General features: G+C 45.8%; 1 protein-coding gene across 8 annotated transcripts in view; it reads right to left on the bottom strand.

Moving 5' to 3' along the window:
- LDB3 (LIM domain binding 3) overlaps positions 1-24,579 on the bottom strand; it is a 508,962-nt gene that overhangs the window by 265,172 nt on the left and 219,211 nt on the right. For all 8 annotated transcript variants that reach the window (XM_069240605.1, XM_069240599.1, XM_069240600.1 and 5 more), the window contains one exon: positions 1,763-1,838. In XM_069240605.1, the coding sequence (XP_069096706.1) occupies positions 1,763-1,838 (76 nt within the window). The remainder of the gene's footprint in view (positions 1-1,762; positions 1,839-24,579) is intronic.

Below are 24,579 nucleotides of genomic sequence, written 5' to 3'. Positions count from 1 at the left end.
TTGCTAGCCCACACACCTAGTTTGCTCATCCGTAGGTTTAGAGCAGATACTTGAGTCTTATGATTATATTAGAGGCAGAGGAAAAGTTGCAGGCTTGGTGTAGGTCGCCTAAGTAATATTCTAGAGACTGTCACCAATTACTTTTTTTTTGTTTGTTTTTACAAATTAAGCACTGCTTTTCGCTTTCAGGATGGAACTCTCATACTTAACAAAGCATGCTTCTTTTCTTGTGTACATGTATGCAGCTCGAGGATCATCACTATATTGGTCTCCTTGAAGCTAGCCAATTCCTTTTTTCAGTAGACCACATACATTCTGTTTTTGGCTAAACGTAAACCTGCCTTCACACAGCAACATGAACCCAGCAAGAATCGCTGAGAAGTATCACATGTCCTCAAGACAGCTGCTTGTTATGGACTTTAGATTTGTTTGGTTTATGTCTCCGAATATTATTGTTTTATGTGTGATGTCTATGAATTATACATCTTGTCAGTAATATAATGCTTTACAATTTGGCTCCTTAAGTTAAGTAACACATAAGTATACTGTTCTGACACCTTCTGGGGTCAGGTTCATGCTTTAGAAAACTACAGAACTATGCAAAAAAAGAGGAAATGCATTTGTGAGGATGCTGGGTAGTAGCCAAACACCGCTGAACAAGAGGCTCTCGATAGGTCTACTATTCAACCTCCCTATGTTCAGACGTTTGGTTAGCTGTGTCAGGACACTCAGGTCTTAATCAGTTTCTCAGTCTCTTAATGAGAGTGTTCCACCACACAAGAACAAAGATGGCTCAGCATTTTCAGTATTGGGAATTACAATGAAAGACGGACATCCTGGTTGAAAAAAACGAGTAGCCATTAGGATGCAGTATCCACCATTTGTGTTCTTGCAGCAGCAGAGTGCGCTATACATGTTAAAACATGGTGACCCGACCAGTCCTCACAGTGACAGTAATGTCCATCTGGGTCAGATAGAAAATGATCCCGGATTCCATGCTCACTGTGTCCCATGACTCAAGTTATACCTCATTGATGAGGTCAAATTAGACCAAAACTGGACTGGAGGTGCGTGTGTTCCCATTTGGAGGGGATCTGGCATACCACTTCAAAATTGATTGGTTCTATTGAAGCAGGACCAACGCCGATTTACACACGAATGTTCTCAGTCTGAAGTGGCACACTGAGAGAAAAAAAGATGGACTGGAATGCACCTAGAGTAACAGTTAGAAGCTAAAACGTTTGCAAGTATTCTACCCATCACCTTTATTTTTCCCTGAGCAAAAAAACAGCATATGTATGCTAATGGGTGCCTTTTTCTACTGTGTGCGGTCTCAGCCATTGAAGACTGAGATTATCCCAGATGACTTACTATTTTAATGTGCAGTTGCTGACAGGGACAGCACATGCAATGATGTGCTAAATATAGTTATTTCTAAGGGAGATTCTTATGGTTGAGAACGTAGAACTCAGAGGTGAGCGATTATATTTTAAACTTCTAAACAAGTAATTGCATCTGTGCAGCTTTATGAGACAAGGATCCATTTTAATTCAAAAAGTTCAGCATTACCTATTATTAACATAGTGGCAGTATATCCAACATCTAGCAATGTATATGCTATTGAAAGGTGATATAAGGAAGTACATTCAATTGATGCATCATAGAACAATGAGCATTTCAATATGACAAAGTTGAAGCCATAATAAACAAAGCGTCCTGTGGCTCTCCTCCACAGAGGTCCAAAGAGACCATGGCCACCTACCTTCTGATGGGGGATCATTGGCATTGGAGAGTCGACGCGAGGGGTGGCTGTTGGAACAGGAGCTGGACGTTTGGATCTAAAATAAAACCAAACGAGACCAGTGTTAGCAGTTAAGACAAATTTAGCAAGTTTTCAAAACTAGACATGGGCTTAGTTGAACTAGAGGACTCTTGATCACGTTTATAAGAATGTACACTGTAAAGATTAATTATCTTAAATAAATTGTTCAATACATTTTAATTTACTGACCCCCACAGACAATTTTCAACTAACACTGGAAACTGTGTTCTGACAGAGAAACACTGTTTTGGCCCTGGAGAAGACCTCTATAAATTGTGTTCCTAACATGTGAGCGAAATGCACTGGCACTGTGAAACGAAACACACTGGCACATATTTGTTGAGGAACAACTTTGAATTCAGTGGACAATTGATTTAAGATAAAAATAATATTAAAGGGGTCAATTAGCGTTTCTTGACAATCTGCCCCCATTAGGGTCTACTTTGATTTTCTGAACCAAATATGAGATTACCTATCAAGAAAAACGTACACATTTTATTCATGACATTGTCAGGCACCTCTATACTTTTGTTGTTGTTAGATGTTACTAGGTTTTAGTTAGAACATGGAAGGGCCATTTTGTATGTCATTTTGAATGTTTACTTAATCGTTTACCATTTACATTGATAGGTCGAGACAACAAAAATAATTATTGTGGTAAATACCTGGGGTTTGACACAATGAATAAAGTGTGTGGGTTGATAATTAAAATAATCATACTTGATCAATAGCCATTGTTTTAGATTTAGATTTAGTATTTCTAGAGCGCACAAATACCAAAAGGTGTCTTGGTGCTAAGAATCTGAAAGAGCATACTAAAGCATCATAGGTTGCAGTCAAGATTTCAGCTTTTTGCAGAAGCTGAGGAGATTTGGTTGGCTTCTGAGGTGTAAAGGTAATTTATTCTAGAGCTGATAGGTGATATAAACAAAGCTGCAACCACCCAAGGAGGCTTTGTTTATTCTAGGGACAGAAACAAGAAAGGAAAATGTTACTTATCCATTAGACATCTGTTCATGGTATGTAGTGCTGTAGATTCACAGGTTCTGCATATGGCCTGCCATCTTGTGTTGGGTTTGGAGTGTTACAAGTTGTTTTTCTTCGAAGAAGTATTTCTGAGTCATGGGATCGAGTGACCCTTCTCAGTGATACTGAGCACGGGCATCGAGTCCTTTGTTAGATTGCTTTCCCGCAGGCAGGTGAGAGAGAGATCATAGAAAAAGAGATGTCCATGCAAATGTATGTACATAGGTACAAGTATAAACAAATACAAGGTAACTTGAATGGCCATAGGCATCCGGGGAGGAGGGATGGTGCATGTGAATCTACAGCACTACACGCCACAAATAGATGTCTACTGGGTAAGTAATATTTTCCATTCTACGGCATGTGTGGCTGTAGACACACACGCTCTGCATAGACTGCAAATCGCTCCCTCCATGAAAGCTGTGGCTATCCTGTAGGAGTTACAGTTGTTTGAAAAAAAATTCATAGTACAGCCTGCCCTACATTGACTTGCTGATGTTCTTGAATATCTACACAATAATGCTCTGTGAATGTATGTGGTGTAGACCAAGTAGCTGCTTTGCAAATTTCAGCTAAAGGAATGGTCCCTAAGAAAGCCATGGTGGCTCCTTTTTTTCCTAGTAGAATGTACTCTAGGAGTTATTGGTAGTCGCTTTTGCTTTAGTATAACAGTTTTGTATGCATTTAACTATCAATATGGCTATATCATCTGTAGATATTGGGTTACCATATTGAGGAACAGAGAAAGCTACAAAGAGCTGTTTAGTTTTCCTGAAGTCTTTGTCCTGTCAATGTAGTGAACAAGAGGCAGTTTGGCATCTAAAGTGTGGAGTGCTCTTTCTGTAACTGAATCAGGCTGTGGGATGAAAACTGGTAACTCAATGGTTTGATTGATATGGAATTGAGAAATCACTTTGGGTAAAAACCTTGGGTTTGTACGAAGAACCACTTTGTCTCTGTGTATCTGAAAGAAAGGTTCTTCTAATGTTAATGTCTGAGTGATGTAATTGCGACTAAGAATGACACTTTCCAGGAAAGGAACTGAATAGGGTATGACTGAAGTGGCTCAAAAGGAGGTCCCATGAGCCTAATGAGCACGATATAAAGATTCCAAGATCGTGCTTTTATGGCCTTCCAGGAAGGCTTTAATGACTGGGATTCTGAACAGGGAAGTATGTTGTCTGTTTTGTAAATATTCAGCTATGACAGCAAGATGTAGACAAATAGAAGTGTAAGCCAAGATTGCTTTCTGCAAATGAAGCAAATAGCAAACAATGTCTTGGACTGAAGTCTTTATGGGGATTAATGTGTTTGGTCTGACAAAAGCAAACAAAGCATTTCCATTTTGCAGCATAAAATGCTCTAGTTGTAGGTTTATGAGCTTCCTTAAGAATGTGCATACATTCAGAAGGTAACTGTATATAACCAAACTATGACTTCAGGAGCCATATCACAAGGTTGAGTGACTTGAGGACTGAATGTCTGATCTGTCTTTGTTCCTGTGTGAAACGATCTGGCCCGTTGGGAAGCTTCTCATGGGGGACCAGTGAGAGGTCCAGAAGTGTAGTGAACCATGGCTTTCATGCCCAGGTGGGAGCTACAAGGATCATGGTGAGGGACGGTTGTCTCATCCAGGAATGGAGTGAGAGAGAAAGGTGGAAAAGCGTAAACAAATATCCCCGACCAGTTCATCCGTATAGCATTACCCTTGGAGAGAGGGTGTGGGTACCTGGATGCAAAGCTTGGGCATTTTGCATTTTCATCTGTGGCAAAAAGGTCTGTTTGGGGAGTTCTCCACTTTTGAAGTAAATTTGAAGGAACTTTACATGGAGTTCCCATTCATGGACTTGTTGCTGCACCCGGCGGAGCAGGTCTACAAAGTTGTTGTCTGTTCCTAGGGAATACTCTACCACTAATTGAATGTGGTGGTGCAGAGTCCACTTCCATATTGTCTGAGTGAGTTGTGGGAAGCATTAGCTGATAATTGTGAATGCATGCTGGGATATGCTAACCCCAACTGTGTATTGAGAATAGCTCCCAGATATGGATAATCTCAAGAGGTTGTAGATGGGAATTAAGAAAGTTGACAGTAAACTCTAACTTGTGAAGTAGGTATACTGTGGTTTGAGTATCGGATTGACACTGCTGTAGTCAGCTGAGCCAGTCATCTAGGTAAGGAAACACATTAATCTTTTGCTTTCTGAGATGTGCTGCGACTAATCTAGGCACTTTGTAAATACTCTGGGATTGGTGGTGACTCCAAAAGGTAGGACTTTGAATTGAATTGCCACCACAAACCTTAGGTATTTCTGGGGTGCAGGGTGGATGGGTATGTGGAAGTAGGTGTCCTTCAAGTCTAGGGCTGTCATTAAATCATCATGTTGAAGAAGTGGAAGAAGTGGAATAACATCTGGAAGAGTAACCAAGTGAAAGTGTTCTGAGAGAATGTAATGGTTTAACGGTCTGAGATCCAGAATGGTCTGAGCGTTCCGTCCTTTTTGGGGATAAGGAAATATAGGGAGTATATTCCTGCTCCCTGGTATTGCAATGGGACAGTCTCTATAGCATCCTCGAGGAGCAGGGATTGTACCTGATCCTTTAGAAGGGTGAGATGTTTGTGATATTATCTGTGGGAATGAGAAAGAATGTTTGGAGTTGTGGAAGTGAGCGCCAGACAATAACCATGCTGGATTATGGAGAGGACCCATAGGTTTGATTTTATGTATGTCCATTATGTGTAGTAATCCTAAAGTTGCCCCCCCTACCGGTGTAGTGTGGGGTTTGGGGAAATGTATGTAGTCAGTGTTTAGCTGATGGGGCAGAGAACAGGTAGTAGTGCTGTTGCCCCAGCCTCTGACATTATTGCCCTTGAAGCCAGAGCATCTAAGCCATGCATGTCCCCTTAGAAGTATCCTGGTGTTTACCCCCTTTGCAGTTGTGTATGCAGCATCTAATGCACAGTGTTTTGAATTATTCGAGATTGTCTGTCCTTCAGAGACAATCTGTTGATCTCATTTACGGTGCTCATCTTGAAGATATTGGAGGAGCTCCTCCATCTCATCCCAGTGAGCCCGGGTGTATCTTGATTGCAAGGCCTGCAAATTGGCAATGTCCTAATGGGTTGCTGCTTTTGCAGCAACTCTTTTGCCTCTAGCATTGAGCCTTTTACTCTCCTTATCTGGTGGAAGAGAGGAGGAGAGCCCCTGTAGCATAGTTGGTAGCCACTATTGAATCTGGTGGGACCTGAGGCCTGATATATAGTGGATCTGAAGGAGCAGGCTTATACTTTTTGTTCACCCTAGGAGTTACAATCCTAGAGTGGACTGGCTCTTTGAAGATATCATCTGTATGACAAATCATGCACATGAGCATTGGGAGGCGAATATTTTTATGGGTAGTGGTCAAAGAGTCAAAAATAAATCCTGTTCTATTGTGTCTTTGCGCAGTTGAACATTATGAAAGGCAGCTGCCCTTGCTATGACCTGTTTGTAACTGGTAGTGTCTTCAGGGGAGGATGGTTGTGCGAGATACAAGTCTGGATTGGTACTGATCATGGGATAAGGGTCATATGTATTCTATGGATCTGGAAATGTAGCATCTAGATCTGCCCCTACAAACAATGGTGAACCCTGAGTGGTAAGGCCTCCTGCAGTAGGAGCGGTAGAAGATGAGGAGGTGAAGAAGGTGGAGTACAAATTGGAATTGGAGGTGGTGAGGAAGGTAGTTGAGGAGGAGGCAGAGGCAGATGAGGAGGCAAAGGCCTAGGCAAAGAAGTGACGGCTTTGTCCTTGGAGGCCTTTTTTTCTGGTGGAGGTGTAGTGTCTAAGGCCTTTTGAACTGATAATTTCTTCTGAAAGGTGACCGGGAGGAGAAGCAACAATACACCCTATCCCTTCTTAAATGTGGAGGCGGTGATGTTTAAAGTCCATAACTTCTAAATTCAGTTTGATTGAAGATGGTGTAGTGTAGGATTGGCTGGAGTCCAGATGGTCCGAAGGAGTGGTCTTCTGTATTGTCGGACACCAACTGTTTTGGTCAGTGAACCTTTTTAAGTGCCAAAGCAGCAGCAGATGCAGGTCGCTTCAGAGCCCATGTGCTTGGTACCAAAGGTTTGGTGGAAGACGTTCGGACTGAGGTGGAATAGGTTGATGCAGAAGATGGAGGTACATTATTGGTTAGTTTTGGTGCCGAGCCGAGGAGAGTGGCAGCTAAAGTGGATTTCCAAGACAGACGATAGCTTGGTGGCAGTGGCGGTCCAGTGACCTCTTTAATGGGTCTTAGTATGGTGTGATGTCTTGACTCTCAATGTCAGACTGAACATCGGAGCCTGAGTCCTGAATGGAGAAGGCCTCCTCCTGTTCTAGTTCCAAAGAAGTCCGGGGTGTATTCTAGGGATTTGGGTGCCATCCTTTGCCTACTTGCTCTTCAATCCCAAATGGTCTTCTTGGATCTGAAGGATCTGCAAGCATTACAGGTAACCTCCTTCTGATGGGGAGAAAGTCAAAAACTACACACCTGATGATGATCGGTGTGGGGGGATTTTGAGTGGCATCGAGGGCAGAAATGAAATGGTGTCTGTACTGTCAGATCAACATTCTCTTCTGTGTCGCATGGAGGAAGGCCCAAAAAGGGGCAACGGCCCATCCTGAAGGGCGCGTGGTCAGAACTCGACCCGATGAAATGGAAAGTAAGAACGCAGAAGATTGAAACTTGTGATTGAAAGAACAATATTGTTGAACAAAAGATAGAGTAAAGGAGAGTTTTGGACTGGAACAAGTAAAAAACGGAGCGAACAAATACATGTCCGAACCCGACGGAGGAGAGAAAACAATCTAACAAAGGACTCAATGCCCATTTGCAGTATGACCGAGAAGGAGGAATCACTCAATCCCGTGACTCTTCGAAGAAAAACAACTTGTAACACTCCAAACCCAAAACTATATGGCAGGAAATTAGCAGAGCATGTGTGTCTACAGCCACACATGCCATCGAACAGATGCAGCTGATCTCAAATTTCAATTCGGGTTGTACCACCTGATTTTACTTGTAAGATCGTTGTGTCTGATATTGTATAAAGCCTTATGGGCTAAACAGGGTGCTTAAAAGGTCACTCTCTTCTTAATGGGTAGCTAGTGAAGTTCTGTCAAAGGCCATATCACTGACATAGATAGGGAGATTCTTTAGGAGGTGAGCAACGGTGTTCTTTAGCATCTAGAGCTTGCTGAGTACCAAATTTAAATGCCCATGACTACCAATTTTGGAAGCTGGAACGGAATGAAAGGCAACATCTTCCTAAAGTACCTGAGCAATAAGAAGCAGGATGAAAGATAGACCAGCAGGAAGAGGGTGTGGCTGACCGTATCAAACGCAGCAGAGAGATTTAAAAGGACCACTGCCGCCCTCCCGCCATTATCTCTAATAGATCTAATCTTCTCAGAGACAGCTATCAGTGCTGTCTCAGTGCTACCGCCTGATCTGAAACAATATTGCGTATCCCCCAACAAGTTATTCTCCTCTAAAAATCCAGATAAACTGGCATTAAGATGGTTTTCAAGTAATTTCCTGAGAAAAGGGAGCCGGGAGATTGGACTGAAGTTTTTCTCCTCATTAAGGCCTAGCGACAGCTTTTTTAACAGTAGAAAAATTGAGACCTTTTTCCAACTGGCTGGAAAATATCCTTGTTGTGATGACATTCATCAGGGTTGCAAGGACTGGTGCCAGGCTATCTACTTCTGCCTGCACGATCTTAGGTGGGCAGGGGTCGGAAGGAGCTCTGTATTTTACTTGACCAATAAGCAGGACCATTTGGTGTATGCTTAGTCATAGAAAATTCTGAAACTCGGTTTTCTCAAAGTCTAAGGCCGGGGGCACTTGGCTTGGATCAGTTACAGTGCAGAAGGGGTCGAATTATCTATATACTGTTTCAACTTCATTTTTTAAAAACTCAGCAATCTTGTTGTATAATGGTTCCGAGGGTGACTGGATAGAGGAGTTTGGGTTTGAAAGAGACTGAACTACATTAAAAAGTTCCTTTGAGGAGTTCAGAGTTGATTCAATCTTATTTGTGTAAAATGTGGTCTTTTTATCCAGAATATTTTTTTTATGTTCACCAATAGCTTTCCTGTAATTGTGTCTGCCTGCCTCACTATAGTTATGTCTCCAAATTCTCTCAGGTCAGCTGCATTTTGGTTTCATGACTACAAGAGCGGTGGAGAACCAAGGGACGTTTCCTGTGCAATTTGACTATTTATTTAGGTGCTTGTTTCAGAACTTCCATGCTCATCTATTCATGGTAGATGGCAGTGGCTACATTGGATTCACTACCAAGATCAGGTTTAGTCAAATGAAGACTTTCTGCCAGGCCTTTTTAATCGATCTTATTCCATAGGTGAATAGTTCTACTCTGCACTGGCATTTTGGTAGTATGCAACAATGTCAGGACGTGTAAACTAAGCTGAACTGCCATATAGTCCAACCAGATCAAAGGCAGAATATCCTCACAGCTGAGGTTGGAATCATTTGATAAAATGCCATCAAGAATGTGTCCATATTTGTGAGTGGCAGATTTTATTCTTTGAGTCAGTTTGAGACAACTCAGCGACTCCGTCAAGATAGTAGCTTATTTATCATTCTATCATATAAGTGAATGTTAAAATCTACTAATACAGTATGTGTAATTAGAGTGTTGCACACTAATATCGATATGATTACATATATCCTCTAAAAATGTGGTCTTAGGTCTTGGTGGGTCTGTAAATCAAAAGTGTGTGAAAAGTGTAAATGTCTATGATCTTGCATCTAAAGGAGAGGGCTTTGCAGTTTAAAATGGTTAGCGGGTCACAAGAAAGATTCAACAAGATGTGGTAAACTGTTACAAGACCGCTGCCACATCTGCCTTGTCTGTCATGTCTGCTAATGGCGAAGCCTGCCAGCAATGCTGTGCCAATATCTGGGTTAGAGGTATAATTTAGCCAAGTTTCGGTCAAAAATACCAATTGAGGTTTATGAGATTCTAAAAACTTGAAAAATTCTAATTTATGTTTGGCAAGAGACCCCGGACATTTACTAAAAAGCAACTCAGAGGGTTAACCATATGCTCCAAAGGCTTACATGCCCTGCCCCGTCCCAGCAAGGAGTCGGGATCTTCAAAATGAGGGGTAAACTTGCAGGCTTTGCAACCAAAGTAGTTTTGATTAGTTTCACATTTTAAAAAGCTACAATCTGGTTGCCTACCTGAAACATCCAAACTCAATATTGCTTCCTTGGAGTAGCGATACGATTTAAAACGACCAGGGGTCCTGGCGCATGGTGCATTCCGGGCAGTGACGGGAGCAGACGGACTTGCCTTCGGAGCAATCACGCTACCATGTACACTTATGCAGTTTTTATTCCACAAAGACTAGACTGTCACCCCAAGCATATTTATTCATGCAATCCCGTACATTTAAACATTGAAATCACTTGGTAATAGGGTCCATCTGCATTATGATCTATAATAAAAACTGAATAGTAACAGAAAAAATAATTCATTGCGCATAACAAAATCCATAAAATGTCCTCGTCACACTCAACTTTTTAGTAGGCCACCTATAGAAAGAAAAATACATCAGAAATCAAAATAACTGTAAAAGTCCTCTCTTTTGAGATGCTTGTTAACTATATTAACAATAAGCGAATTCAGACTTACATTACACTTCAAAGTTAGCACAGTAATGTGATGCGCCAGCTTCTGCGGCACTATGTACATGAGAGAATGAGAAACAGAGCCAGGGAAAGAGCGAGAGAGAGAGAGAGAGAGAGAAAGAGAGAGAGAGACCCCTCTGGACCAGTGATGCCAGATTGGGCTATTTCCTGCACAAATGGGTGATATTTTTCCCATTTGTGAGGAAAAAAACCAATTGCGGGTGCCTAATTTTTGGGTGATTATTAGCCTGTTGTTGTCCATGTGTACCAGTGGCCCAACACGTCACCTCACCACGCCAGTGCCTCTGGTCTCCTCCCTCACCCACCACCATCCTCGTCCCCCCGTGAGAAGATAATGTACAGTATGTATGATAACACATAGAGATTGGCTGGCTGTAATGATACAGTAACAAGTAATCACATTTTTAACTATGCAAAAGGGCCTGACTGTACGGCTTGCGGTGGACAAGGCAGGGCTGCCGTTGCTGACTGACAGCGAATGAGCACGTGATAACGAAGCATGCGCGCAGCATAATTGGACAGTGTGGGCTTTCTGTGTAGAATGTAGTCTGGAGGAAATGGATACAAATTATAAATTGTAGAAACATGTGCAACCAGCAGCAGCACTGCAGGTGTGTGAACTGCAAATGTAACATCATGTTGCATGGTCTGGTGCACCATGCACGCACACACTCTAGGTTGATGGTGGTGCGTCCATCCCTGCATGGCTGTGGTGTTGGTGCTGAAGGCTGTCAATCTAGTAGCACACGAAAGCGCTACCAATTGACGGCCCTGCCAAAAGTTATTGGCCTGCTCCAGCGGCGCAGTTTAAAGCTGCAATGGTACACACATGGCCTGGACCCTCTTGTGCATGGTGGCGGACAAGGAGTCGCAGACTTGTGCTGTGCTTGTGTGTGGGTATTACTTAAACCTATATTGTGAAACCACCATATTATCTGAAAATGTTTTGCACATTTGGTACCAGTATATCTAATACTGCCTGTAATAAAGTTTAACCTAATTACTTGTATTTTCTCAGTGCTTTCGGTCAAAGGCTGGGCCCTCCCAGCATTAACAACAAACAAGCCACTATTCCCCATTGCATGAACCAATATTTCATTCTGTGGCTTTTTGGTTACACACAAAGCTCTCAGTGCATTAACAGTAGTACACTTACCAATGATTATCTTAACTGTTATGTATGTAGCTACCTAAAAGAGAATATTTTGGGTTTTTTAGCCACACGTTTAACCTTGCCCCCACACTCATTGACCACGCCCCATTGCATGCAGCATCACAGTTCCCAAACTTTTTTCAATGCACTTTGACCGCTGTGTGCTCAGCCCAATTATTCATTTATTTCCCTCTGGTTGCAAGCAGCGCAAGCACAAATGCGGTCTCATTGGCTGAGATATGGGAAATGAGGGAACATGGTCAGGGCTCAACCTGGGTGGTGGTGTTCGTGATCTCAGTCAGTGGCTAAGTTATTTACATCCCTTGTCATACTCTGCCCAGCATAACCATCCCTTGCACTGGTTCTGTTGGGATTTATGCTTTAAAATGTTTGCTTCAGCCTACAAATGCATTATTTCAGTGTTAGAAGTTTGGGCTACTTTTTGGGCTGGGACTGGTTCATTTTGGGCTTACTTTGGGCTGGTAGTTCAAAGGCTTTGTGCTTTAGAAGGCTTTTAAAACACTGCCCTGGACACTTGCATGTATTCTGCTGGGGTCATTTTTACAGAAAGAGTCAATAGTTGGCTACAGAGTAGGGCTATAACCCCGTTAATACGTTGCTTTAAAAGTCTGACACTGGGGCAATGTACGCGATCTGGCCCCGGGTGTGAACACATCCTATTGGTGTGCATTTTATCACTTCTGGGTGATGAAAGATGACTCCACGGTGCCTGTCTTTTCATGCAAGCCTTGAGATAGATATATTTTCAGCTACGAGGGTGTAAAAGACTGAGGAGCTGCCTGAGGAAAGAACCATGTACTGCATCTTCCAACGAGAACATTTAGCCCCCAGGCCATAACTGCGTGATTGAAAGTGACAAAGCTAATTACAGTCTCCACTGAAAGGTCATGACTAGGAGTCCACAGAAATCACATTTTAGTTTAATAGCTAAAGGAAAAATTATGCGCAATATCGCAGACAGCGACTCGGTGCTCACCACAACAAAGATGTCAATATTTCATCCACATTCAAGCTACACGTTGACAAGGTCAATGAGCATTGGTTTAGACAATGAATTTCAGGCTGAGAAAGATGTTGTTGAGCACACAAAGTACTGATTCAGGCTTATACATCGAGAATCAGCAAAGATTGCCTTATAAGAGACCGTTAGTGCTCCGAGCTCTGCAATTAATATATATGTTAATATATCAGGCCTACGCATCTGTTCGAAATCTACTGTACCCTCCGATGTTGCCCGAGACAGCTACAGTTTTCAACCAAGTAGTCCACCTTCTGCAACTTGGAATAATGAATTGCCCTAGGCACAATTCTTTGAGAATGCTTGGGTAGTTTAAATCTTTAGATGGCGTTTGTAAAGGGACGGGATTAGTGAAAAGAAGAGGCATCTTAAGTGGTATTTGTATTCAGTAACATTTTAGAGGCCTCGTCATTGTTTACAGAAACTGTACTGGGCCAATACTGCACTAATGGTGATACAGATCTACCACTAACACATGTACTTATGGTACATGTATTGAGGATATAAGCACAGTGAGCACATACATTCCACCAAACATGATTGCACTCATCAACCCACTCCAAAAAATTCACTGCTACACTGTAATGAAACAAGATACACCCTCGCTTGCTAATGAAATATGACCTCAAGTACACCCTGTAACACTGAAATAAAACACAACCTTATGTGACCCTAGCACAATGAAAATCTTCCTTAGGTACTGTTAGAAATTGGGTCTATTGTTGGTAGTCAGTTTACACCCTGTCCAAGTACAAACCCTCAGTCTAGTCAGGGTAAGGGAGTCACATTCCTAGGATAACCCCTGCTCACTTCCTCAGTATCTTGGCACGAGCAGACTGGCTTATCTCAGAGGCAATGTGTTAAGTATTTGTACCCACACACAGTAACACAGTGGAAAAACTACAAACGGACACCACACCAGTTTAGAAATAGCCAATATTTATCTAAGTGAAACAAGACCAAAACGACAAAACATCAACATACACAAGCAAAGCCATGAATTTTGAAAGATTAACTCCCAATAAAATCACTTAGAAAATCAATAGCTCCAACTGGTGCTATCACAACATCATGACAGAGTCGTTCCCAACAGTCTGACGCCACTCATGAGGGAGGGTGGTGTGGGTCACGGAGTCTTTCGGACCCCAGGTACAGTACTGAAGAAATGAGGCAGAGTCAAAGACGTAGCACAGAGTCAGGTGGGTGAGGCATCGCTGGAGCCGGTGGGGTGTCGGTTCCGTACTGCTATGCAGAAGGTGAGGCTTCGGTTCCTCACTACTACGCAGGGGAGGGGAGGCATTGATTCATTATGGAGGCAGAGGAGGTGAGGCGGCGATTGCGATGAGGCGTTAGTTCCTTACAATTCGGGGGGTTGATGAGTCCAGCGCTTCAAGGAGCGATATGGGGACTTTGCAGTGTCATGGTCACACCAAGGGGTCACAGGTGCCACCGCGGAGTCGGTGTCATTGACATTGGTGACACGGAACACAGGACTCATGATTTTGCAGGACTTCAGAGGTGCTGCTGAGCATCAGGCCTGCGGTTTCAGTCATGATCGTCGCACTTCAGCTGGGACCACGGCTTTTGGTGCAGGCAGCGGTGTGGAGTCAGGTAGCGGAGCCGACTCTGGAGTCTCTGGAGTTGGTGTGCCTGGTTCTTTTTGTTTTTCTGCTAGACTTCACTCCCAAGGGCCCAGGAACTGGAGTGGGTACTGCTTGGCAAGTCAGTATCCTCAGCAAGAGAAACCAGGGGCTGGGAGTTTACGTTTTTGATGTCCCTGAGACTTCTTAACAGGCTCAATCCAATCCCTTGGAGAAACTTTACAAGCAGAAAACACAGCAAAGTCCAGTCTTTGTCCTCTCCTAAGCGGAAGCAGCAACAGCAGGGCAACCCAGCAAAGCACACACAGCAAAGGGGCAGTATTCATCCTCACAGCTCTTCGGCTCTTCTCCTTGGCAGAGTCTCCTCTTGATCCAGAAGTGATCTAAAGGTCTGGGATTTTTGGTCCAATACTTATACTGATTTCTGCCTTTGAAGTAGGCAAACTTCAAAGGAAATTCTTTGTAGTGGACAAGGCCCTGCCTTTCCTGCCCTGGTCCCAGACACACTCTAGGGGGTTGAAGACTGTATTGTGTAAGGACAGGCACAGCCCACTTCAGGTGCAAGCGCCAGCTCCTCGCACCAGTCTAGCCCAGGAAGACCTATCAGGATATGCAGGGCACACCTCAGCTCCCTTTGTGTGACTGTCTAGAGTAAATTCACAACCAGCCCAACTGTCATCCTGACCCAGATGTGTATTCTACAGCCAAGTAGAGGCACCAAATAGTTAGGCAAGAAAATGCCTATTTTCAAACAGGCAATTTAAAAACCACCCTCCATAAAAGATGCATTTTTATCTATGGGGTGGAATAAACATGCGGAGAAACAGTCATTTGTGAATGTTAATTAAATACAATGCCATCATAAAAAAGGGTGTAGGATTTTGTTAGAAATGGGGTTTTTGGTTGGCAGTCAGGTTGCCCTCTGTCCAAGCAAGAACCCTCACTCTAGTCAGGGTAAGTCACACACAATCCAAAATCAGCCTGTGCTCACCCTCCGGTAGCTTGGCACGAGCAGTCAGGCTTAACTTAGAAGGCAATGTGTAAAGCATTTGTGCAATAAATCATACAACACCATAGCATAACACCACAAAAATACACCACACAGTGTTTAGAAAAATATATAATATTTATCTGGGTATCTTCAGGTCAAAACGATCAAAGTTGCAATATGAATTTGTAAAGATATCACTGAAAAGTGATATAAAGTGCCTTAAGTCTTTAGAAAGTAAACAAAGTCTCTTTCAAACACAAAGTACCTGGTTTCTGGTGGAAAATCTCCTCAGAGGGCCACAAAGGAAGAGGTGCGTGGAAAAAGGGTGTGTGCGTCGATTTCTCCCCAGCACACACGGACTTGCGTCGTTATTTTCCACGCGGGGAAGTCGTGCGTCGTTTTCCGGCGCGCGGACAGTCTCTTTCTGTGGGTGGCGGGGATTACCAGATGTCCCGGGTCTGTGCGTGGATTTTCCTGCTTGTTTTCCGGCTGCGCGTCGTTCTGCGGGGCTGCGCGTCGAAATTACGATCTCACGGCAGGCGTCGCGTCGATTTCTCCTCTAGACTTCGATCTGCGGGGCTGCGCGTTGAAATTACGATCTCACGGCAGGCGTCGCGTCGATTTCTCCTCTCGAGGTCGGGCGGCGTTGTCCTTGCGAGGCTGTGCGTCGGATCTTCGATCGTCCCAAGAGCGTCGCGTCGATCAGCGTCAGAGTGCGGCGTTTTTCTCGCCGCAAAACAAGCTGTGCGTCGAAACTTTCGGCGCACGGAGCGTCCAAGTAAAAGAGAGAAGTCTTTTTGGTCCTGAGACTTCAGGGAACAGGAGGCAAGCTCTATCCAAGCCCTTGGAGAGCACTTTCACAGCCAGACAAGAGTTCAGCAAGGCAGCAGGGCAACAGCAAGACAGCAGTCCTTTGTAGAAAGCAGGCAGGTGAGTCCTTTGAGCAGCCAGGCAGTTCTTCTTGGCAGGACGTAGTTTCTGGTTCAGGTTTCTTCTCCAGCAAGTGTCTGATGAGGTAGGGCAGAGGCCCTGTTTTATACTAAGTTGTGCCTTTGAAGTGGGGGTGACTTCAAAGAGTCTCTAAGAAATGCACCAAGCCCCCTTTCAGTTCAATCCTGTCTGCCAGAGTCCCAGTAGGGGTTGTGGCAGTCCTTTGTGTGAGGGCAGGCCCTCCACCCTCCCAGCCCAGGAAGACCCATTCAAAATGCAGATGTATGCAAGTGAGGCTGAGTACCCTGTGTTTGGGGTGTGTCTGAGTGAATGCACAAGGAGCTGTCAACTAAACCTAGCCAGACGTGGATTGAAGGGCACAACAAGATTTTAGTGCAAAGAAATGCTCACTTTCTAAAAGTGGCATTTCTAGAATAGTAATATTAAATCCGACTTCACCAGTCAGCAGGATTTTGTATTACCATTCTGGCCATACTAAATATGACCTTCCTGCTCCTTTCAGATCAGCAGCTGCCACTTCAACAGTGTATGCGGGCAGCCCCAATGTTAGCCTATGAAAGGAGCAGGCCTCACAGTAGTGTAAAAACGAATTTAGGAGTTTTACACTACCAGGACATATAACTACACAGGTACATGTCCTGCCTTTTACCTACACAGCACCCTGCTCTAAGGGTTACCTAGGGCACACATTAGGGATGACTTATATGTAGTAAAAGGGGAGTTCTAGGCTTGGCAAGTACTTTTAAATGCCAAGTCGAAGTGGCAGTGAAACTGCACACACAGGCCTTGCAATGGCAGGCCTGAGACAGGGTTAAGGGGCTACTGAGGTGGGTGGCACAACCAGTGCTGCAGGCCCACTAGTAGCATTTAATCTACCTGCCCTAGGCACATGTAGTGCACTCTACCAGGGACTTACAAGTAAATTAAATAGTCAATCATGGAAAAACCAATCAGTAGTACAATTTACACAGAGAGCATATGCACTTTAGCACTGGTTAGCAGTGGTAAAGTGCCCAGAGGTCAAAAGCCAACAACAACAGGTCAGAAAAAATAGGAGGAAGGAGGCAAAAAGTTTGGGGATGTCCCTGTCAAAAAGCCAGGTCCAACATGACCCCCCACCAGCCTAAAGCCAGGGGAGAACAATCACTATCCTGATTTACTTCCCTGTTTGAGGCGACAGAACAAGGACCCAGGCCCACACCAGCAGGGGCATGCTCCAGTTCTTCGCCTTCCTGACTCCAATTGGATCCCTCTGTCCATACTCTCAGGGCCCACTAAGCCAACCCATGGGGAACCTTTCTCCTTACCTGCGGATCCCATCTGTGAAGCACCTAACTTTACTTTGCTCACAGATGTATCCCAGGTGCAGGATAGTACCACCATGACCAACACAGTGGTGTTGCCCACTCTACCCCCGGGGTGTGACACTTGTCCCCTCCCCAGGGATAACTCTGTCCACCCGGACAGCAAGCCACAGTGATTACTGACAGCTGCCAGGGATGAGAGCCAGGCCCCAGGCCTCTCAAAGCTCTCCTACCACTGTGGCCGTGGAGAGTGGGGGGCGGTAGCCCCAGGTGCTGGGCACCCTTTAACCACTCTCCCTTCCACCAGGTCAGGGATGACAGCCTGAACCTGGTCCTCCCCTCTGGGGCTCTGTACCCTCCCTCCTGGAGCGATACCCCCAGAGTCCAACATGGTCAGGGTGCTTAGAGAAGTCGCCCTGTACCATTCCTCCACCAGGGCAGGGCTGTTAACATGCAACTGGCCCTCCAACCTGGGGCCTGTACCTTCAGGTTGGACTAGGGCCCGGGGTGAGGCTTCCCTCCCCCTGCCCTCCCTTCTGGGGTCCAGCACCCTCCAACTAGGAGTGGCCTCCTCAGAAGACAACATGGTAGGGTCACTGTTATCAGTAGCCCCTCCCTCCAGGTCCGGGGGGACACCCTGAACCTGGTCTTCCAGCCCAGGGTCTGTACCCTCAGACTGGATCACTGCCTGGCAAACCAGGACTTCCTGGGAGGCACACCTACCCCCCCCCAGGTCAGAGTTTAACCTCTGCACCTGACCATTCAACTCAGAGTCACCACCCTGAAGTTGAACAATTGCCTGGCACGACAGGACTTCCTGGAGGGCACACTGACCCTCCACCAGGTCAGAGTTTAACCTCTGAACTTGGCCATTCAACTCAGAATCACCACCCTGAAGTTGAACAATTGCCTGGCACGCCAGGACTTCCTGGAGGGCACACTGACCCTCCACCAGGTCAGAGTTTAACCTCTGAACTGGGCCATTCAACTCAGAGGCACCACCCTGAAGTTGAACAATTGCCTGGCGCACCAGGACTTTCTGGGAGGCACACCTACCTCCCACCAGGTCAGAGTTTAACCTCTGAGCCTGGTTCCCCAACCCAGGGTCACCACCCTGAGGTTGGGCAATTGCCTGGCACGCCAGGACTTTCTGGGGGGCACACCTACCCCCCACCAGGTCAGAGTTTAACCTCTGAACCTGGTCATCCAACCCAGAGTCAACACCCTGAGGTTGGACAATTGCCTGGCACAGCAGGACTTCTTGGGAGGCACACCTACCTCCCACCAGGTCAGAGTTTAACCTCTGAACCTGGGTATCCAACCCAGGGTCACCCCCCTGAGGTTGAACAATTGCCTGGCACGCCAGGACTTTCTGGGGGGCACACCTACCCCCCACCAGGTCAGAGTTTAACCTCTGAACCCGGTTATCCAACCCAGAGTCAGCACTCTGAGGTTGGACCACTGCCTGGTACACCAGGACTTTCTGGGGGGCACACCTACCCCCCAACAGGTCAGAGTTTATCCCCTGAACCTGGTTAGCCAACCCAGAGTCACCACCCTGAGGTTGAACCATTGTCTGGCAGGCCAGGATTTCCAGGGAGGCACACCTACCTCCCACCAGGTCAGAGTTTAACCTCTGAGCCTGGTTCCCCAACCCAGAGTCACCACCCTGAGGTTGGGCAATTGCCTGGCACGCCAGGACTTTCTGGGGGGCACACCTACCCTCCACCAGGTCAGAGTTTAACCTCTGAACCTGGTCATCCAACCCAGAGTCAACACCCTGAGGTTGGACAATTGCCTGGCACAGCAGGACTTCTTTGGAGGCACATCTACCTCCCACCAGGTCAGAGTTTAACCTCTGAGCTTGGTTCCCCAACCCAGGGTCACCACCCTGAGGTTGGGCAATTGCCTGGCACGCCAGGACTTTCTGGGGGGCACACCTACCTCCCACCAGTTCAGAGTTTAACCTCTGAACCTGGTCATCCAACCCAGAGTCAACACCCTGAGGTTGGACAATTGCCTGGCACAGCAGGACTTCTTGGGTGGCACATCTACCCCCCACCAGGTCAGAGTTTAACCTCTGAACCTGGGTATCCAACCCAGAGTCACCACCCTGAGGTTGAATCTTTGCCTGGCATGCCAGGACTTCCTGGGGGGCACTCTCACCCCCCACAAGGGACACACCGTCCCCAAGGGCCACACAATAGTCTGGTTGGCGCAGGTCTCCCGACCTCTGCCCATCCGGCAGAGTCTGGGTTTCCCCCAAACCAGAAACGGTTTCACCTGGGTCATTCCTGGGGGGCTCTGCTCTCAGAGCTGTCCCCTGACTCTCAAGGTCCTCCACTGGGGTCTGCAACCCCCTCTCAACCCTATGTCTGGACTTCTGGACCCCCTCACTAGGAGGGGTACTGCCAGACACCAGAACTGTTGGGATGCTGGCTACAGTCACCCCCCCAAGTTCTTCTGACACTGCGGGCTTCCCTCAAAAGGTGGCCCTACGGTACAGGCTAGGCTTCCCTCCTGGTGTTCCCTCATGGAACCCTCTAGGACCTGGGACCTACCTGGGACACTACAATCCTTTCCCACCACACTCGGTTGGGAACCACCTAGACCACTCCCTTCAGGAGCACCCCCAAATGCCTCTTCAGACTCTCTGGTACTCACCCAGAAGTCTGCCTCCATTGTAAGTTCCCTGGGGTCAGAGAACTCACACTCCACCTGGTGTTGGCATAGCTCTGGAAAATAAGGACCAGACATATGCTCTCCAGCAATTACATCACTCTGCCCTTCACATGTATTAACCACAGTACCCTTCACCCAACCACCCAGTAACTCAACCTTGGAAAAGCACTCTACTTCACCCTCCTGAGACTGGTGAGACAGTATCTGTCTGTCCCTGACACTCAACCCATACTCTTCTGGGATGTCTCTACACTCTATATCCAGGACGTCCACCAGGGGGGAACCCTTTTCTCTGTCACACTCTGCTAGAGTCAGTAAAGTGTCCCTCCCCCCAGTAGGAATATGACTCCCTGTGCCAGTCCCCCAATCCTTCTCAGGGACCCTGTGCATAACGGGAACTACCTCATACCCTTGAACCGCCTGGGGTGTGTCAACTCCCTTCTTCAAGTTGGGCACCACATCTCTGGGCTTGTGCCCTCCTTCAGCAGTACTAGATGCAAGATTTTTGCTGCCACCATCTGAACTGGACTCAGCCCTTCCGGCCTCCAGTTTCAGCTCTTTACAGCTCAGCTCTTGAGCTGCAACCTTTTCTTCTTCCAGGGCTAAGAGTCTTTTTGCCTCAACCTCTGCAAGATACTCCTCTAATTGTTGCTCCTGTCGCCTTTGACCTCGGAGCCATTCATCTATTTCTGGGTCACTGTCCAACTCTGAGTAGTCTTCCTCCTCATGTGAGAAGTCTTCCTCCTCCTGTGCGTAGTCCTCCTCCTCATCTGAGGGGTACTTAGTCATTTGGTTTCTTGCTGCCTCTCTCTCTCCCCATCTTTCCTCCCCCCAGACTATGTAGTGATGGAGCATCTCCGCCTTAGTAGATCTCCTTGCTACAGGAAGGCCCCATTTTCTGCAAAGCTTCCTTAGGTCAGCCTTAGTGAGGTGGTCAGTACGAACAAAGAATGAGTAGGTACACAATCCCATTTTGATAAGATCTTATCAGCAAAAAACAAAATCCAAAGTCCAAAATATCAATAGTATATCCAGGAGGACATCAGAGAACCAAGAGCCAAAAAAGATGAAAAATCAAGTTGACCTTCAACTGTGGGTAGGTAGTGAAATACTTAGCTACTGTATGTCACTGCACAAACACAAGTCCTATCCTCACCGCTGATCACCAATGTTAGAAATGGGGTTTTTGGTTGGCAGTCAGGTTGCCCTCTGTCCAAGCAAGAACCCTCACTCTAGTCAGGGTAAGTCACACACAATCCAAAATCAGCCTGTGCTCACCCTCCTGTAGCTTGGCACGAGCAGTCAGGCTTAACTTAGAAGGCAATGTGTAAAGCATTTGTGCAATAAATCATACAACACCATAGCATAACACCACAAAAATACACCACACAGTGTTTAGAAAAATATATAATATTTATCTGGGTATCTTCAGGTCAAAACGATCAAAGTTGCAATATGAATTTGTAAAGATATCACTGAAAAGTGATATAAGGTGTCTTAAGTCTTTAGAAAGTAAACAAAGTCTCTTTCAAACACAAAGTACCTGGTTTCTGGTGGAAAATCTCCTCAGAGGGCCACAAAGGAAGAGGTGCGTGGGAAAAGGGTGTGTGCGTCGATTTCTCCCCAGCACACACGGACTTGCGTCGTTATTTTCCACGCGGGGAAGTCGTGCGTCGTTTTCCGGCGCGCGGACAGTCTCTTTCTGTGGGTCGCGGGGATTACCAGATGTCCCGGGTCTGTGTGTGGATTTTCCTGCTTGTTTTCCGGCTGTGCGTCGTTCTGCGGGGCTGCGCGTCGAAATTACGATCTCACGGCAGGCATCGCGTCGATTTCTCCTCTAGACTTCGATCTGCGGGGCTGCGTGTTGAAATTACGATCTCACAGCAGGCGTCGCGTCGATTTCTCTTCTCGAGGTCGGGCGGCGTTGTCCTTGCAAGGCCGTGCGTCGGATCTTCGATTGTCCCAAGAGCGTCGCATCGATCAGCGTCAGAGTGCGGCGTTTTTCTCGCCGCGAAACAAGCTGTGCATCAAAACTTTCGGCGCACGAAGCGTCCAAGTAAAAGAGAGAAGTCTTTTTGGTCCTGAGACTTCAGGGAACAGGAGGCAAGCTCTATCCAAGCCCTTGGAGAGCACTTTCACAGCCAGACAAGAGTTCAGCAAGGCAGCAGGGCAACAGCAAGACAGCAGTCCTTTGTAGAAAGCAGGCAGGTGAGTCCTTTGAGCAGCCAGGCAGTTCTTCTTGGCAGGATGTAGTTTCTGGTTCAGGTTTCTTCTCCAGCAAGTGTCTGATGAGGTAGGGCAGAGGCCCTGTTTTATACTAAGTTGTGCCTTTGAAGTGGGGGTGACTTCAAAGAGTCTCTAAGAAATGCACCAAGCCCCCTTTCAGTTCAATCCTGTCTGCCAGAGTCCCAGTAGGGGGTGTGGCAGTCCTTTGTGTGAGGGCAGGCCCTCCACCCTCCCAGCCCAGGAAGAGCCATTCAAAATGCAGATGTATGCAAGTGAGGCTGAGTACCCTGTGTTTGGGGTGTGTCTGAGTGAATGCACAAGGAGCTGCCAACTAAACCTAGCCAGACGTGGATTGAAGGGCACAACAAAATTTTAGTGCAAAGAAATGCTCACTTTCTAAAAGTGGCATTTCTAGAATAGTAATATTAAATCCAACTTCACCAGTCAGCAGGATTTTGTATTACCATTCTGGCCATACTAAATATGACCTTCCTGCTCCTTTCAGATCAGCAGCTGCCACTTCAACAGTGTATGCGGGCAGCCCCAATGTTAGCCTATGAAAGGAGCAGGCCTCACAGTAGTGTAAAAACGAATTTAGGAGTTTTACACTACCAGGACATATAACTACACAGGTACATTCCTGCCTTTTACCTACACAGCACCCTGCTCTAGGGGTTACCTAGGGCACACATTAGGGATGACTTATATGTAGTAAAAGGGGAGTTCTAGGCTTGGCAAGTACTTTTAAATGCCAAGTCGAAGTGGCAGTGAAACTGCACACACAGGCCTTGCAATGGCAGGCCTGAGACAGGGTTAAGGGGCTACTGAGGTGGGTGGCACAACCAGTGCTGCAGGCCCACTAGTAGCATTTAATCTACCTGCCCTAGGCACATGTAGTGCACTCTACCAGGGACTTACAAGTAAATTAAATAGTCAATCATGGATAAACCAATCAGTAGTACAATTTACACAGAGAGCATATACACTTTAGCACTGGTTAGCAGTGGTAAAGTGCCCAGAGGTCAAAAGCCAACAACAACAGGTCAGAAAAAATAGGAGGAAGGAGGCAGAAAGTTTGGGGATGTCCCTGTCAAAAAGCCAGGTCCAACAGATTTGTTATCACCTTTTTAATGTGAGTTGTACATTTATCTTGGCTTTCTCTTCACCTCTAGAGGAAATCTTATTCACACATACTCTACCCTCATAACAAGCTAATTGATATGCCCTGAAACAATTGATATGCAGATTAGTCTTCCCAAAACACTAAGGGCCTGATTTATACTTTTTTAGCACCACATGTGCGTCATTTTTTGACGCGAAAGAGGTGCAAACTTACAAAATTCAATAATATTTTGTAAGTGTGCGCCGCTTTTGTGTTAAAAAATGACACAAATGCTGCGCTAAAAAAGTATAAATCAGGCCTTGAGTACATCTGTTCCTATCTCAAAATGGTCATTGCGTCAAGAGGAGATTTTGTTGGTAGGTTGCTTTGCCTCTCGGTTATTACTGATCTACTCCAGATGATACATCATATAAAAAAATGCCTAATAAGGAACATCAACCATTTGTAGTAATCTGGGTTATTCTGAATTAGTTTTAAAACAGTTTAACAAATCTGCGGTGTTGACACATAGAAATGCCTCATCAGGAAGCATCAAGCACTAATCTCTCCTTTAATATCAATCGCAATGGTTTATTGCTGCAGTCAGTTATGATTTATGTTAGAGCTGACACCCTCAGGTGGCAAACCCCCAAACATATTGCCTTCACCCTTCCTGTTTTGCTGCATTAGTTTTTGTTGGCTTTAGAACTCTGTGCACTTCACCACTGCTAACCATTGCTAAAGTGCGTACGCTCTCTGTTTTAAACATGGTAGAATTGGCTCACACCCAGTGAGCACCCTTAATTCACTCATAAGTGTCTAGTAAAGGGGTACTACATGTACCTAGGTCCTGTAAATTAAATGCTACTAGTGGGCCTGCAGTACTTAGTGTGCCACCCACTGACCGTTTTGCTGTGGAACAAGCACTGAATCCAGGTTTGCCACGAGATTTTGCTCGCTACTTCTTACTTGCTTGGA

This window comes from Pleurodeles waltl, chromosome 6 (genome assembly GCF_031143425.1).
Source record: "Pleurodeles waltl isolate 20211129_DDA chromosome 6, aPleWal1.hap1.20221129, whole genome shotgun sequence".
NCBI classification, from domain to species: domain Eukaryota; kingdom Metazoa; phylum Chordata; class Amphibia; order Caudata; family Salamandridae; genus Pleurodeles; species Pleurodeles waltl.
This window is presented reverse-complemented; position numbering and strand designations above follow the sequence as displayed.